Source organism: Dipodomys ordii, unplaced genomic scaffold (genome assembly GCF_000151885.1).
Source record: "Dipodomys ordii isolate 6190 unplaced genomic scaffold, Dord_2.0 Scaffold156, whole genome shotgun sequence".
Lineage (NCBI taxonomy): Eukaryota > Metazoa > Chordata > Mammalia > Rodentia > Heteromyidae > Dipodomys > Dipodomys ordii.
In genome coordinates, this window is record NW_012267372.1 from 1168102 (window position 1) to 1182841 (window position 14740).

General features: G+C 61.4%; 2 protein-coding genes across 2 annotated transcripts; both read left to right on the forward strand.

The window, feature by feature from the left end:
- Positions 1 to 1061: 1061 nt before the first annotated feature.
- On the forward strand, positions 1062 to 6234 carry Trappc6a (trafficking protein particle complex 6A). The gene is made up of 6 exons (XM_013032649.1): positions 1062 to 1169; positions 4418 to 4485; positions 4576 to 4693; positions 5050 to 5133; positions 5273 to 5366; positions 6001 to 6234. Exons 1-6 carry the CDS (start codon positions 1086 to 1088, stop codon positions 6030 to 6032), a joined length of 480 nt encoding a protein of 159 aa, XP_012888103.1. The 5' UTR covers positions 1062 to 1085; the 3' UTR covers positions 6033 to 6234.
- A 1797-nt stretch (positions 6235 to 8031) lies between these two features.
- On the forward strand, positions 8032 to 14740 carry Nkpd1 (NTPase, KAP family P-loop domain containing 1). Its single transcript, XM_013032672.1, has 4 exons — positions 8032 to 8122; positions 9046 to 9507; positions 11175 to 11306; positions 12701 to 14740. The coding sequence occupies exons 1-4, from the start codon at positions 8032 to 8034 to the stop codon at positions 14515 to 14517; spliced, it is 2502 nt and encodes an 833-aa protein (XP_012888126.1). The 3' UTR covers positions 14518 to 14740.

Sequence of the window (14740 nt, forward strand, 5' to 3'; positions counted from 1 at the left end):
TCGGCCCCGCCGGGCCCAGGTACAGCTCCTCCTCCGAGGACGACGCCGACAGCTCCGAGTCCGTCTCGGCCGCCTCCCCCGGCACCACCGTGCCCGGCCTCCGCCGACGACCCCGGGACGCCATGGCGCGCGGCTGGAGGGAGGGAGAGGGGGGAGAGGAGCGAGGGGTCGGCGGGAAACCCGATTCCCAGGCTGGGGGGGCGACGGCTGGGGAAACTGAGGCGCGGGCCCACCGAAGCTCCCCGGGCCCGGCTCCCAGGCTCTCTCCCACCCGAGCTCTTTCCGAATTTGCCTCCCACCACAGGCCACACCCTCCGCACCGCACACCCGGAAGCACGCGGGGAACCGTGGGGAGCCGCCCCACGGCCTGTCACAGGAAGGACGGCCACGCCCGGAGGGAGGACGCACTCCCGCGGGTCCCGGATCCGCCGCGACCCCCCCCCACCCCACCCCACGCCCAGGCCGTACCAGGTCTCCGAAGCTCAGACAACCTGCGAGGCGAGCTGCTTGGCGGAAGTGAAGCTTCACTGTGGGAGATGGGCGGGCTACTATTCTAGCCAATAGGAGAGCAACAGGCTGGGTGGGCGTGAGCGACCAAGGCATGACGGACAGCTCAGCTACCAATCACGGTGGCAAGTTCTCAGTAACCGGCTTTGAGGGCGTGGAAGCAACGGAGTCACGTGAATTCAAGCGTGACCAATAGGGGGCAAGGGCTGGGTAGGTGCTTCCGTGTTGTACTTCCAGAAACGTGCTGCAGAGGACAAATAGGGTTCTTGTAAACCTGAGGGTGTACGTGTCTATCATGATGCAGCCAATGGGAAATGCTCGAGGACTCGGAAACGGCGAAGCCTTCTAGTTACGGGCGGAAGAAGCTAAGACGTTTAGCCAATGAAAAAACAGAGAAAGTCTTGAGTTTTTGTCTCACACGCTCACGCGTCCGCCGCGTGTGCCCATCGAGGAGGGCGGGGCTAGTTTAAAACACCAATAGGAACCGGAGTGGGCGGTTCACGGGAGGCGGGGCTTTTGTAACTAGACCAATTGGAGCTGGGGGCGCTGGGCGGTCGTTCGGCGCGGGAGTCTGGCGCATGGCGGACACGGTTTTGTTCGAGTTTCTGCACACCGAGATGGTGGCGGAGCTGTGGGCTGCGGACCTCCACCCCGGCCCGGGGGTGAGCTCCGGGTCCTGGAAGGGTAGAGTGGGGGAGAGGCGAGGATCGGATCGTAAGGCCCGGGTGGAAGGTTCTTGGGGTGCGCGGGTTCGAACCCGCGGCCCGGCCTCTGGCTCGCCGGATGTTGCAGGGGTTGAGTGACTCAGGGTGAAGCCCTGGCGGTAATTATAATAATTGTTGAACCTGGGGCGCGAGGAGGGCTCGCCTCCACCACGCACGCACTCAGTGACTTAATCTTCGTGTTTGAATGACCTCGGAAAACGTGGACGTCGGGCAGCCCCGACCTCTCAGAGTGAGAGTCCCGGTGACCATCACGGTCATCGCGGTTCATGAATTCACCCGACAGACTTTGGCAAAGACCTGCAAGGAGGGCCGGTACTGGGGTTCAGGAGAAGGAGAAGCTTGGAGGACCGAGGCCAGAGTGGGCAAGAGCGTGACACCCTAAACACACACAGGCATGCACACTAGGAAGCAAAAGATCTGGAGGGAGGGTTCAAGTGGTAGAGCACCTTGCCTAGTAAGCATGAAGCTCTAAGTCCAATCCTCAGTATTGTCAGGGGGCTGGGGAAGGGGAGAGGTCAGAGGAGAGAAATCTGTTTATGGCTTATACCTGTAACCCCCTAGCTCTTGGAGGCTGAGATTTGAGGGTCATGGGTTTGAAACCAGCCTATGCAGGAAACATCCATGGGACTGTGTGTGTGTGTGTGTGCACGTGCACGTGTACACGCGCGCACTTGAACTCAGGTCTGCTCTTGCTACGTAGGTGTCCTACTGCTGAGCTATGCTTTCAGCTACATCCTTGAGATTCTGATCTACCCGATTTCTCTGTATTGACCATTTGCCTGATTGACTGGGCTCCTAATGCCTTATCTGATGGTTCCTTCATTGTGTCCTGTGGCTTGAACAAGCACTTCCTCTGTGACATCTGATAGGGACACCCATAATGTTACTTTTTTTTTTTTGTCAGTAGTGGGGCTTGAACCAGGGCTTGAGCGCTGTTCCTAAGCTTTTTCCACTTCAGGCTAACACTCCACCACTTTGAGGCATAGCACCACTTCCAGTTTTCTAGTGGTTCATTGGTGATAAGAGTCTCCTAGACTTTTCTTCCTGGGCTGGCTTTGACTCATAATTCTCAGCTCTCAGCCTCTTGAGTAGCTAGGATTACAAGCGTGAGTCATCAGCACCCAGCTCTATTAGTGACATTTTTAAAAATTGAACTTCACAGTTGGCTGCTGTGAGATCTGAGGATTGATGTTCTAAGCCAGCCCGGGCAGAAAAGTCCCTGTGAAACTTTTTTTTTTTTGTAGGTTGTGGGGCTTGAACTCTGAACCTGGGCGCTGTCCCTCAGTTCTTCAGCTCAAGGCTAGCGCTCTACCACTTGAGCCACAGCGCCCACTTCCGGCTTTTTTCTTTTTGCTTATGTGGTACTGAGGAATCGAACCCAGGGCCTTGAGCATGCAAGACAGGCATTATACCACTGAGCCACCTTCCCAGCCCCCGAGAGACTCTTATCTCCAATGAACCACTCAAAAACTGGAAGTGGTACTATGGTTCCACTGGTAGAGCTCCAGCCTTGAGCACAAATAGGCTCAGGGACAGTGCCTAGGCCCTGAGTTCAGGCCCCACAACCAACAGAAAAATTTGAACTTTACTCCTTAAGATTATTTAGGCAGGTATTCTACCACTTGAGCCATAAATCCTAGTTGTTTTTCTCGTAGATGGTTTTTCAGATAGAGTCTCACACTTCTGTTCGTGCCAGCCTTCAACCAAAATCTGTTGCCTCATGAGTAGCTGAGACAACACACAAGCTGTGTCAATATGCTTGACTTGCTGTAGAGATAGAATCGCACTAACTTTTTTGCCCTAGCTGGCCTCTGGATCTCTGCCTGCCAAGTAGCTGGAATTACAGGCATGAATGAGCAACGTGTCATTTCCTAAACAATACAGTATAACAACTATATACATATAATTTATCTTGTAAATGTCTTAGTACTTGATGCTATGCAAATGCTATGGAATATGAAATCTCACCAGTCATTTGCATTATAATCATTTAGATCTGATTTACAGTCTGTGGAAGGGCTGGGTGTTGGCTCTGGGTTAGAGGGTTTGCCTAGCAGGTGAAAAGGTCTTGGGTTCCAACCCCAGCACTGCAAAAATGAAAATGTCCAGTCTGTGAGAGACTCTGTAGGTTCTGGGCACACACTAATTCCTATGAAGGGCCTGAGCCTCCTTGGATTTTTATCCTGGGGTCCTGAGGGAGAAAGGTTTTATCTGCGTCCTTAAAACCAGCCTCCAAGATGGGTATCATTGCCCTGGGGTTTGTGTTGTAACAGGATCTGACTATGTAACTAACCCAGGCTGGCCTGGAATTCAGCAATCCTGTCTCCACCTCCTGAGTGTTGGGATTACAGGCGTGTACTATCATGCCTGCCTGCCTTTGATGAAGACGGGGCTGGAGCTAGGAAGAGGAGAAGGGTCTTTTCTGAGGCCACACAGGATTGACCAGTCAGAGGCAAAATGAAAACCTCAGTTGCCCAGGTGACTAGGGAACTGTCCCCCACCTGGATCCTCCTGTCCTTGAAGGGGTCCCCTCCACACCATGATGTCCTTTCCTTTCCCTTGGGAAACAGGTGTGGTACACCCCAGAAAAGCCTTTGACTCCGAGCCAGGCTCTAGCCTATTCACAGGAATGGGAGAGTCCCTGCCTTGGACTTTCTGGGAGCATGGCAGCCCCCCCCCCCCGTCCCTAAGAGCTTTGCAAGGACTTGTCAGCAAGTTCTGGTTTTCTTTCTGTGAGCTTCCAGGGGTAGTGAGGCGACTGAGGTGAGGCAGGGAGGAGGCGCTCCCCCTCTTCCATGGTTCTCTGCCCCTCTCCATGGTTCCCCCAATAGCAGTGACCACAGCTCACCGCCACCGCAGGTAGTGAGCCCCACTGCATGTGGGGAAACTGAGGCACGGGGCCCCGAGATAAGCTGCCCCAGGATCCAAACCCATTGTCAGTGGGCATTGTTGGGGCGCCTGTCACCTCTCTGAGGCCTGGCAGATGAGCCCTTGGAGGACAGAGAAATTCTCTGGCTTGCTGGGACAAAGAGGAGAGCCTCTCTGCACAGGGTGCCACGGGGTGCTTGGTGCTGAGCCCCAGAACTCAGCCTCCCTGGCCAGGGTTATCATTCCTCTAATGGCTGCTGCTGGAGAGGTGGCCAGGGGCCCCTGAGTCCCCCCCCCCCCCGCCCCCGGCCTTGTAGGGACAGAAGACCAGCCTGTCTGTCCTGGAGGGCATCGGCTTCCGTGTGGGCCAGGCTCTGGGTGAGAGGTGAGCGCCCTCCCCGCCCCCCCTCCACTGGCTCTGCCCCTAACCCACACCCCCCAGCATCAGCGAGGCCCACCTGCCCCCCTCCGCCAGGCTGCCCCGGGAGACCCTGGCCTTCAAGGAGGAGCTGGATGTCCTCAAGTTCCTGTGCAAGGACCTGTGGGTAGCTGTGTTCCAAAAGCAGATGGACGGGCTCCGCACCAACCACCAGGTTGGGGGTGCTGGGAAGAGTGGGACCACCCCCCTCCCCTTCCAAAGACAGCTCCCCCTCCTTCCCTGTGGGGAGCTAGGGCTGCACAGTGAGCACCAGCACGGTCTTGGTGACAGCCCTGGGGGGCGTGGCCGGGATGGGCGTGGCCTGTGGGGGCGTGGGCGTGGCCTGTGGGGGCGTGACCCAGACCCCTTGTCCCTGTTCCCATTGACAGCCTAGGCTGCCTTGGTGGGTCAGTCAAGCCCAAGTCAGCCTCTGGCCCTCGTGCAGTTCTGAGGATTGAGCCCCACATAGGGGTACCATGCAGGCAGGAGTGGGTGGGGATGGGACCCCCATGGCCGCTCCTCTGCCTCCAGGGGACTTACATCCTGCAGGACAACAACTTCCCTCTCCTGGTGCCCATGGCCTCCGGCCTTCAGTACCTGGAGGAAGCACCCAAGGTATGGGGGTGGGAGCGTGCCCTTCCCATCCCCTGTCTGCCTCCCCCACCCCATGTTAGGCCTCTCCCAGGCTGGGGACCTGGGTGCTGGCCTCTCCCCCTCCCCACAGTGGTCTGTGTCCTCCCCGCCCCCACCCCAGTTCCTGGCGTTCACCTGCGGCCTTCTGTGTGGCACGCTGCGTACCCTGGGTGTCCAGAGCCTGGTCACCGCCTCCGTGACCACCCTGCCTGCCTGTGAGTGGTGGGGGGGGGGCCTTGTCCCATGAGTGTGCTGGGGACTGGGAGAGGGGGGGAACCCAGAGACCAAGCCCCAAGGGACAGACGGAGCAGTTGAAGCTCAGAGATCTTTTTTTTTCTCCAGCTCAGGCTGGGAATAAATTGTGTGGCAATTCCCCAACATTTCCGCCAGCACAGAACCTAGAGGCGGGGAATACCTCCTGGGGTGGCTGGTATCAGGGTAGGTGGGTGGGAAGTTGGGGCCCACCTGGTGAATGTCCTACAGGCCCCCCCCCAACTGATCAGCCAGAGTCCCCTTCCTGCCAAGGGCAGCCTGTGAGAAGCTCCCCCACTTCCGGTCCCTTGGTGGGGTCTGGTGGGCGGGGCCTGCACAGAGCCGAGCCACAGAGGCCTGGCTGGCCCCACCCCGCCGCCCACACAGCCCAGGTGCAGGCCAGGTGTGGGGTGGGCGGGCGCAGCACCCCCTTCCCCTTTGATCCACTCACCCATCATCCTCTTGAGGTGTGCGGCCTGAGCCACCCAGGCTGCCAGTGCAGGGCAGGGGTGAAGTCTGAGCTGGGTGGGTGCCCTCTGCCCGCGCCCCCCCCCCCAATCCTAACCTCCAGGTAAAGCAGCCTTCTCTCCCTTCCAGGTAGGTTCCAGGTGGTGATCCTCAAGTCCTGATGAGCCCAGGCTGCCCAGCCCCCCACCTCCCGGGAGATGGTCCGGTCTGAGCCCAGCCATCCAGCCCTAAGCTGCACAGGAGGGTGTGTGTGGGGGTCTTAGGGCTGGTGGTTTCGAGTCCCGGGGGCCCACGCAGTCGGGGCTGTTACGGAGGGACCTGGGTGCGTCACGCTGGGTGGCAGGCACTCAATAAAGATTCTTTGTGTGGAATCAAAAGTAGAGCGTACTGTCCTGACCACCCCCCCCCCGTAACCTCTCCATCCGCACCCCACTCCCCAGCCTCTCCCAGCGTCTCTGCCCGTCACCCAGCCCGGTACTGCCCTTGGCATGGTGAAGGGCACCGGAGCCCCTCCCTGGGGATCATGCCAGGCACCCGCCTCATGCCCACTTCCCAACCCCACTCCCCATCTTCCAAGAGCCCCCTCGCCACCGCTGCCCACCCAGCCACCACCTCAACCTGAGCGCCGGGCAGTGGCAGGCGCAGGGACCCGCTGCACACATCCCAGACCCGGGCTGCCACCCCTGCCACCCCCGGGGGCTGGGGGGGCTGGGGGGGGACGGGGCTCAGCCCTGGCCAGACCTCCAAGGCAGGCCAAACCGAGTTCCTTCGCCCGGCAGACCACGCCACTGGTGAAGGGACATCGTATCCTGACACGCCAGCCACCGTGGGCAGATGACCCTGGACAGCAGTGGGGGGGACGGGGTGTCAATGCCTCCCCCTCTGAGGCAGGAGAGCTCTTCAAGTCTCCACTCTGTGTGGCAAGCGGTCTCCCACCTCTGCCTCGGTTTCCTCATGTGTGGTGGGCAGGGCCGCAGCTGTGGGCTGGGCTGAGGGCACAGGTCACCGGGTGACCAGGCCCCGGGACTGCTCCACGCGTGTGCTGTCGCTGGGGTGATATTCCAAGCATCCCAGGTAAACTGGGTCAGCGGCTGCCACTGCTAAAGGCCCTCCTGACAACCTGGGGAGGCAGGCCCCCGCCTGGCCCACTCAGCAATGAGGAAGCCGAGGCCCAGAGGGGTGAAGTCATTTGCCTAAGGTCACATAGCCTTAGCTGTGCATCTCCATCCTCCCCTGTCGGGCCCCTTGACCTCCATCAAGAGTGTCCAGACGCCAGGGGCCGGCCGGGTAGCCAAGGGCTAGGGGCCTAGCTGGCTTTGTGTCTCCATCATCCCTCTCCCGGGGTACAGCGTGCCCTGTTGGGGTGCCAGTCCTAGAGAGCACCAGGCCAGGCGGCTGCCAAGGGGGGTGGGGTCAGGCTGGCAAACCGGTCAGGCGGGCGGGGCGGGCGGGCGGCGCGGGCACCTGCTGGGCCTGCGCTGATAGTTGTGGGGCTTGCCGGGCAGCTCAAGGCCACAGGCAGGGAGCTGGGGCCGCGAGGCCGCCGCCAGGTATGTAGCCCGACCCCGGGCCAGGGGAGGGGGCAGGCAGGGCCCCCACCCCAGCCTCCAACCCTCACCAGCCCTAGTCTACCCCCCCCGCCCCCCAGCCTCATCTGTCTCTGAAGGCCCACAGAATTCCCTTCCTCACCCCGGCCATGCTTCCATCCTCTTCTCTTCCAGCCCATCCCCCCCCTTTGCTGAGCCTCCCTGTGAACTAATCTGCCCATGTTTCAAGGCTCCCCCAGATCTGCCGTCCCTCTACCTGCTGGGTTCAGCCCTTGAGGGTACAGGGCTCACCCTCCCTGGTGTTTCCCAGCCCCCCCCATGGACTCCCATTTCCCCAGCGCGCATCTGCTCCATACTCTTCAGTCCCAGCGTCACCCCGACACCCCAGTGGTTGCCCGTCTCCCCTTGGGTACCAATTCCCTTGGGTACCCATCCTGGTGGCTCAGAGACTCAGGACGGGGTCCCTCACCTGTGCAAGGCCACACAGGGCATCCTGAGGCAAGCAGGAACTCAGCCCTTAGCCCCCCCCGACTCCTGCCCCCCAGGGGCCGGGCGCTAAGACTGTCCTGTGTGTCCCTGGCCTAGGCACAGGCCCCGGACACCGCCGCCCACCATGCAAAAGCACTACGCAGCCCAGTTCACCAAGGGCGCCCGGACCTCTGCCGAACGCTGCTTCTTGGATCCTGAAGCGGGGCATCAAAGAGGTAAGGGTTCAGTTTTTTGGGGGAGAGGATGGCAGAGAGAGGGAAGCTTAAGGGTGCATCGTAGGTGATGGAGAGGCAGAACTTTTGGCTCAGGGGTCAAAAGTCACCTGTAGAGGCTGTGTGTGTGCGTGTGTGTGTGTGTTTGAGACAGGGTCTGTTTCCTAAGCTGGGCCCAGACTCAAGAGTCATCTATAGAGGATGTGTGTGTGTGTGTGTGTGTGTGTGTGTGTGTGTGTGTGTGTTTGAGACAGGGTCTGTTTCCTAAACGGGGCCCAGGCTCCCAAGAAGCTGGAGATGCAGGTGCCCGCCCATCTCTGGGGGGTGGGTCTCAGACAGGGTCCGGGGGGCCAAACATGGGAGCCTGCTCTAGGAGAGTAGCAGGGAGGTTTGCTCCAAATCCCCAGGCTTGGGCGACAGCCCCCATGTTGGGGAACAGCGCAGGGAGAGGGAGAGGGGAATGAATGCGGGATGTGGAGGGGCCATAGCCTGGTCCAGCCTCCCGGGAGTCCTGCGGGCTCCTGACCACAAGGGCCAGCATCTCCTTGCAGCCCAGCCTGAACCCAGGAGCAAAACCCACCCCCTCCCTCTCCCTGGTTACCCCCCGCCTCCGTGGCCACCGCCAGTTCCCCTGGCCTCCAGCCAGAGCCTCCCAAGGAAGCAGGGCAGGACATGAGGATGGCAGGCGGCACAAGTCTTGAGTGGGGCCTGTGTCCTCTCCCACCCTCACCCGGCTGACCCCCCCCCGTGCTGGGAGGGGGTACGGCCCCTTCTCTGCCATACCCTCCTTGCTGGTGTCCCTGACTTGCCCCTAAATACTCCTCCAACACAGCCTTCACCTGCACACTCAGCCTGATTGGTGCCAGTGCCCACCCCCAGGGCTCAGGGGGGCCCAGGCCCAGTCACCCCCACTTCCTTCCTTCCAGGATGCTGTCACCGGTCACGTCAGGACCCTGCGGCGCCTCAAGCCCATGGGCCCTGTCGGCCGTCCCCCCAGTCACACTGGCAGCAGGCCTACCACAGACACCGGGGGGGCAGCAGCTGGCACCGGGGCCCCCTGTCCCCGGTTCTGCAGCAGCAGCAGCAGCAGCAGCAGCAGCAGCGGCGGCGGCAGCAGCCCCCGCCCCCCAGCCCCCTACGGCAGCGCATCTGCCCAGTGCACGGGGCCCCGAAGGGGCTGCCCACAGCCACCACCACTCCCCCGACACCTGTCAGCGCCCCCCAGCTGCCCCCCAAACTCACCACGTCACCCAGTGCAGCACCCAGCACGACCAGCAGCGGCCCAACAGAGCCCTTGGCACCCGGCACCCTCCTGGAGCCCAGCGAACCCACAGAAGCCCGGCCCCTGCCGGCGCCCGCAGCCTGCGGCTCCTTCACCTACGGCGCCGGTGCCCAGCCAGGCTTTTTGGGGGGCTCCTGCCTCGCTTTGCCTGGGCCTCTTGCTCCCTGACTGGTGCCTGGTTAGGGCCTGTCTGCATTCCCGCACTCTGGTCCCTTTTGGGGGGGCGGGGCTGGGTCCTAGGTGGTCACCTCTGCCTCCCCCCCGTTGGGCTCATGGCTTCCGGGCCAGGCCTGAGCCTGTGTCCCCTTCCTGTCCCTCTGCTCTGCTTTCTCTGTCCCCAGCTGCCCTCCCTCTCTCCCTTGACCCAGGAGGCCAAGGGAAGGCACTGGGGCAGGGGGGTGGCAGCACTGACTGGGGGCAGCTTCTTGGCCTGCTCAGGGGTGGGGGAGATGGGTGAAACATGGAGGTACAGGAACGGGGGTACAGGGCTGGCTGCGGGAGGAGCAGGGATTCATGGGTCCGCTCAGCGCGGGGCAGGCAGGGAAGCTGCCACACGTGTCTTCGTGGAGCTGTGTTGGGGGTGGGGGTGGGCACCAGGTAAGTGGCAGTGTACAGAGGTGACACGGTGTGACCCGCACAGGGAGAGGTAGGGACGGCAGAGCTGTACATGAGACTGGCCATTGGGAGGCAGGGGCAGCCGAGACCCCGAGGTAGCTTCTTCCGGGGGAGCCCTAGATGGCAGGACCTCTAGATGGCTCCCAAGCCAAGGAGAGACGTATGCTGACTTGGGGTGTAACACAGAGAGAGGGGGCCCAGGCAGGTGCCTGGCAAGCCGGCAGCGGCTGAGTAGAGCAGGAGGTGCTGGCGGCCTGGGCAGGGTGGTGGCGCGGAGGTGGGGACAGAGTTGTTTTAAGGTCTGGTTTGACGGTAGCGTGACATGCTGGATGGGGACGCAGGTCTAGATCAGGCACCATTGTTCCTGGAGCCCTGGGGCCAGGATGTCTATTTCACGCAGGAAAATAGAGGCTGAGTAAGACCAGGTCACCCATCATTGATGAAGCGTACCTATTGATTAGGTCCACCCAGGCCACCTCAGCTGACCTCCGTCTTCCTAGCAGGTTCCTTCTAGGTGCTTCGGGAAGTGGGGGGTTACAACCCTCCCTCCCCCTCCCCCATGACTGAGCCTTAACTTTCCTTCACCCCAATTCCACACCCAGGGACTGATGATGTGGCTGGTCTGTCCCCTTGTCTGGCCTGCTGTCCTCTCGTGGTCTCTCAGAGGTCACTTCCCGTACCCCTGCAGAGAAAGTTGGGGGGGCTAAGATTGAAAGTCAAAGTATGCACCTGTTACTAGCAGGGCAGAGGCCGGGAAGGAGCCAGGGTAGGACAGGAAGGAGTACAAGAGAGACAGGAGGACTCTGGATATTGGGGGTCAGGCTAGCAGAGTGGTGATTTGGAACAGTGGGAGCTGTGGGGGGGAGAAGGCAGGAAGGCTTCCTAGGCCAGCTGAACCCCACAACCTCCAAGGGTGGCATGGCCAGCCTGCCCGCTTCGCTCAGCCCAGGGGATCCCGGGTCAGCCTCCTCCCTGGCCACACATGGCGCATGTGTGAGATAAGAATCCTCCATAGTGACCTGAGTCACCTCTACCTGTCAGGCAGAGGATGCTGAGGCCTGGCGGGGCTGGATGTGGGGCCAGGGGAGGGCAGATGGGAGGAGGGAGGGTGGCATCCAGCCAGCCTCACTGACTCAGTTTCCCCACCCTGCCCTTCAGACATCCTGACTGAGGATGATGTCTACTGCAGCTGCCTGGCCAAGACCCTGTGCCATGTGCCAGTCCCTGTGACCGTGGGTTTCTATGCCCCCTTCGGCTGCCGCCTGCACATGATGTTAGACAAGATAACCAGTGAGCATTTCGGTGTTGAGGGCGGGTGGGAGACATGAGAAAAGGAGCCTTTGAGTCCCTGCCCAGCTCCAGGCTACCCCAAGCCCCGCTCTCCCAAAGCCAGCCTGTCCCAGCCCAAAGAGCTGTGACTCAGCAGCCACCAGGTCCTTCCCAGGCGCACAGACTCCACCTGGTCCCCTGGCTTGCTCAACATCCTGGCTTCCTGGATGCCTCAGAGTCCCATCCTTTCCTTGTGGCCTCCATCCTTGCTGCGTCCACTTCAAGGGATCTTCCTAAAATAATGACTGTCCTGTCCCTCCTCTGTTAGCATTCCACAATCCCATGATCCCCAGCACCCTGTCGAGAAAGCTTTCATGCCTCTACTGGCACAGCTCTGCACCTGGATGGTCACAGGGACACATGGGGGTCTGGAAAAAGGAAGGGTCTGAAAAGTCCCACCCTGGGCTTAGTGACATGGGAGGTGACCGTCCTGCTCTTTTACTCACTGGCCTCAAAGATCCAGTCCTGGACGTTTTATGATCCAACTTTAAAGGGTTTTTCTTTTAAAGCAGAACTTGAACTCAGCACCTGGTAGTTTTGTTCTTAGGATGATGTTCTACCACTTAAGCCATGCCTCCAGCCTTTGATCCAACTTTTAGACATTTCCAGCATCTTCTTGGTGCAGAGGACTCAGTGGTGACCAAGATTAGATGGCCCTTCCTGTCCTTGGCTCACGGTCCAGGAGGAGAGTCAGATTTGTCTCGGACACTGATGACACAAAGTGGGAAGAACCCAGGCAATCAGCAGCAGAAGAGGGCAGAGCCAGGAAAACAGCCCCAGGCTGTGTCTCAGCTGCCTCATTCATTCATTCATTCCTTGTGGCCCCACAGAACACCCCCCCACACACACAGAACTTACAGCCTCCCACCCACGGGAGAGGGACACCAGTCCTAGCTCTTTCTCCTGGTCCTCTTGCCTCCTCCCATCTGCTCTGCTTCTGCCCTTACTCTCTGGCTTTGCCTTCTAACACTGCACGTGCAAAGAGGGCACCAGACTTCCCACACCCCACTTGCACCCGCTCTCAGCTCTTTAAGGTGGGCTAAGTCGGCTTCGCTTTCAGGTCCTGGTCTCTGCTTTGCTTAACCAGTCTCTTCAGAAGCGCCACATCCCTTTATAACCACGCCCCTGGCCACCAAGCCACGCCTCCGACAGCACTTTTCAGATAAACCACGCCCCTCCTGTAAATCACCCATTTGAGTTCCACTCCTTCTCCAGCCACGCCCCCTCTCCAGTCCAACAATACCTTTCCCCAGTACCGCCCTGCCAGCCACGCCCCTCCTCTGGCCACGCCTCCAGCGCATCCGCCATTCACAGGACTTCCCCCGCCCTAAGCTCCTCCCTCTCCTCCCCCGCAGTGCTGATGCAGCAGGAGGCCGCTCAGCGCGAAACCGAGGAGCTGCAGCGAGTGCAGTGGCGACCGCGGCGGGTTCGGGGCTGGGGCGTCCCGCAGCTGCTGTGGTACCTGGTGTTCCTGCAGCCCATCATCACCGAAGTGCACCTGCGACGCAAGAACGTGCAGTTCCTCTTCATCCGCTTCAGCGCCTGGCAGTACGCGGGCACTGACAAGCTGTGGGCCGGGCTGGTGACCACGCTGTGCGAGGGCATCCGCCACCACTACGGCGCGCTGCCCTTCAGCGTGTACTCGGTGCTGGGGAACAAACCCACCACGACGGCGACGAGCTTCTGCCAGCGCGAGTGGCACTGCCGGGTTCGCGTGTGCCTGGCGCTGGTGGCGCTGGTGGCGGCGCTGGGCCTGGGCGTGGGGCTGCTCTACCTGTCCCTGGGCAGCAGCCACGCGGGGGGCCACGGCGCGGTGGCCGGCGGCCACCTGCTCAAGGTGTTCGGCGGCGCGGCCACCACGCTGTCGGGCTCGGGGCTGCTCATGGCCGTGTACTCGGTGGGCAAGCACCTGTTCGTGAGCCAGCGCAAGAAGATCGAGCGGCTGGTGTCTCGCGAGAAGTTCGGCAGCCAGCTGGGCTTCATGTGCGAGGTGAAGAAGGAGGTGGAGCTGCTGACGGACTTCCTGTGCTTCCTGGAGATCTACCAGCGGCGCCGGCTGCGCGTGGTGCTCGAGGTCACCGGGCTGGATACGTGCTACCCGGAGCGCGTGGTGGGCGTGCTCAACGCCATCAACACGCTGCTCTCCGACAGCCACGCGCCCTTCATCTTCATCCTGGTGGTGGATCCCAGCATCCTGGCCGCCTGCCTGGAGAGCGCGGGGAACATGAAAGGCACGGCGGATAACGGCTACCTCTTCCTCAACCGCACGGTCACGCTGCCCTTCTCCGTGCCCATCATGGGGCGCCGCACCAAGCTGCAGTTCCTGCACGACGCCGTGCAGAGTCGCGACGACCTGTTGTATCGTGAGATTACGCGCAAGCTGCGGCTGCCGGTGGGCGAGGGCGCAGGCGCGGGCGGCGAGGTGGTGCAGCTGCTGGCGGTGGAGACGCAGACGGTCGAGGGCGCGCGCTCGCAGGGCCACATCGACGAGGAGGCGGCGCGCCGCATCCACGAGGCGCTGCTCTGCCTGCACGACGAGCGCGACTGTCTCTACGAGTACGTGCCGGACAACGTGGTGTCCATGCGGCGCATCGTCAACACGGTGCCCATCACCGTGCGCCTGCTGCAGCAGCAGCAGCAGCAGGCCGAGTGCCTGGGGCCCACGCCGCGCCAGGCCGTGGCCTGGGTGGTGCTCGCCAACCAGTGGCCTTGTCGCCTCAGCTGGGTGTTGCAGTGTCTGGAGGACCGGCAGCAGGCCGGGGGCGCGCCTGATGGCCGCGCACGCCTCTGGGACGTGTTCTGCGACAACAGTCGCGAGCTGCACACCATGACCAAGGCTCTGCAGAACGTGCTGGACCTGGACGGGGACCCTGAGCTCTTCGAGCGTTTCCTGGGGGGCGATTTCCCCTTCACCGTGGCCGAAGCGCAGAGCCTGCTCCGATGCACGGTCAACCTGGACCACTCCATCCGCCGTCGCATGGGGCTCATCCGGGCGGTCAGTGCCCTCAAGCCCCCCAGCCCGCCCAGGTCCCCCGCCACCCCGGATGCCTCCCATGCAGCCAACAGAGCCAACGAGTCAGGGGCAGCCCCAGCCGGCCGGATATCAAGGCAAGCCAATGCAGTCCAAGCTCGGGACTGGGCCTCTGGGGCCAAGTTGAGGCCAGTAGTTTGAGTTCCCAAACCCCCAGGGGTCCTGGAATGGGGGCCTCCCGCCTGGATGACAGAGGCAGGGGTGGGACTGGCCCCAAGCCCCAAAAGGAAGAAGCCAATGGGGAACAAAAAACCCTGGATGGCTCTGAGAGCCCCAGTGGGAGAGACAGGCTGTGGCCTCCAGAAGTGGACCTGTGTCACTGAGCGCCGAGGGAAGGGCCAGTGGAGGACATGGAGTTCGAGTG

Bases quoted from the DNA above. Each gene is read 5' to 3' on its own strand.
- Nkpd1 (XM_013032672.1), top strand. From the start codon at position 8,032: ATGCAAAAGCACTACGCAGCCCAGTTCACCAAGGGCGCCCGGACCTCT. The intron at 9,508-11,174 runs GTGCCCAGCCAG...CCTGCCCTTCAG, and splicing joins CTCCTTCACCTACGGCGCCG to ACATCCTGACTGAGGATGAT. The intron at 11,307-12,700 runs GTGAGCATTTCG...CCTCCCCCGCAG, and splicing joins GATGTTAGACAAGATAACCA to TGCTGATGCAGCAGGAGGCC.
- Trappc6a (XM_013032649.1), top strand. From the start codon at position 1,086: ATGGCGGACACGGTTTTGTTCGAGTTTCTGCACACCGAGATGGTGGCG. The intron at 4,694-5,049 runs GTTGGGGGTGCT...CTCTGCCTCCAG, and splicing joins GGCTCCGCACCAACCACCAG to GGGACTTACATCCTGCAGGA. The intron at 5,134-5,272 runs GTATGGGGGTGG...CCCCCACCCCAG, and splicing joins ACCTGGAGGAAGCACCCAAG to TTCCTGGCGTTCACCTGCGG.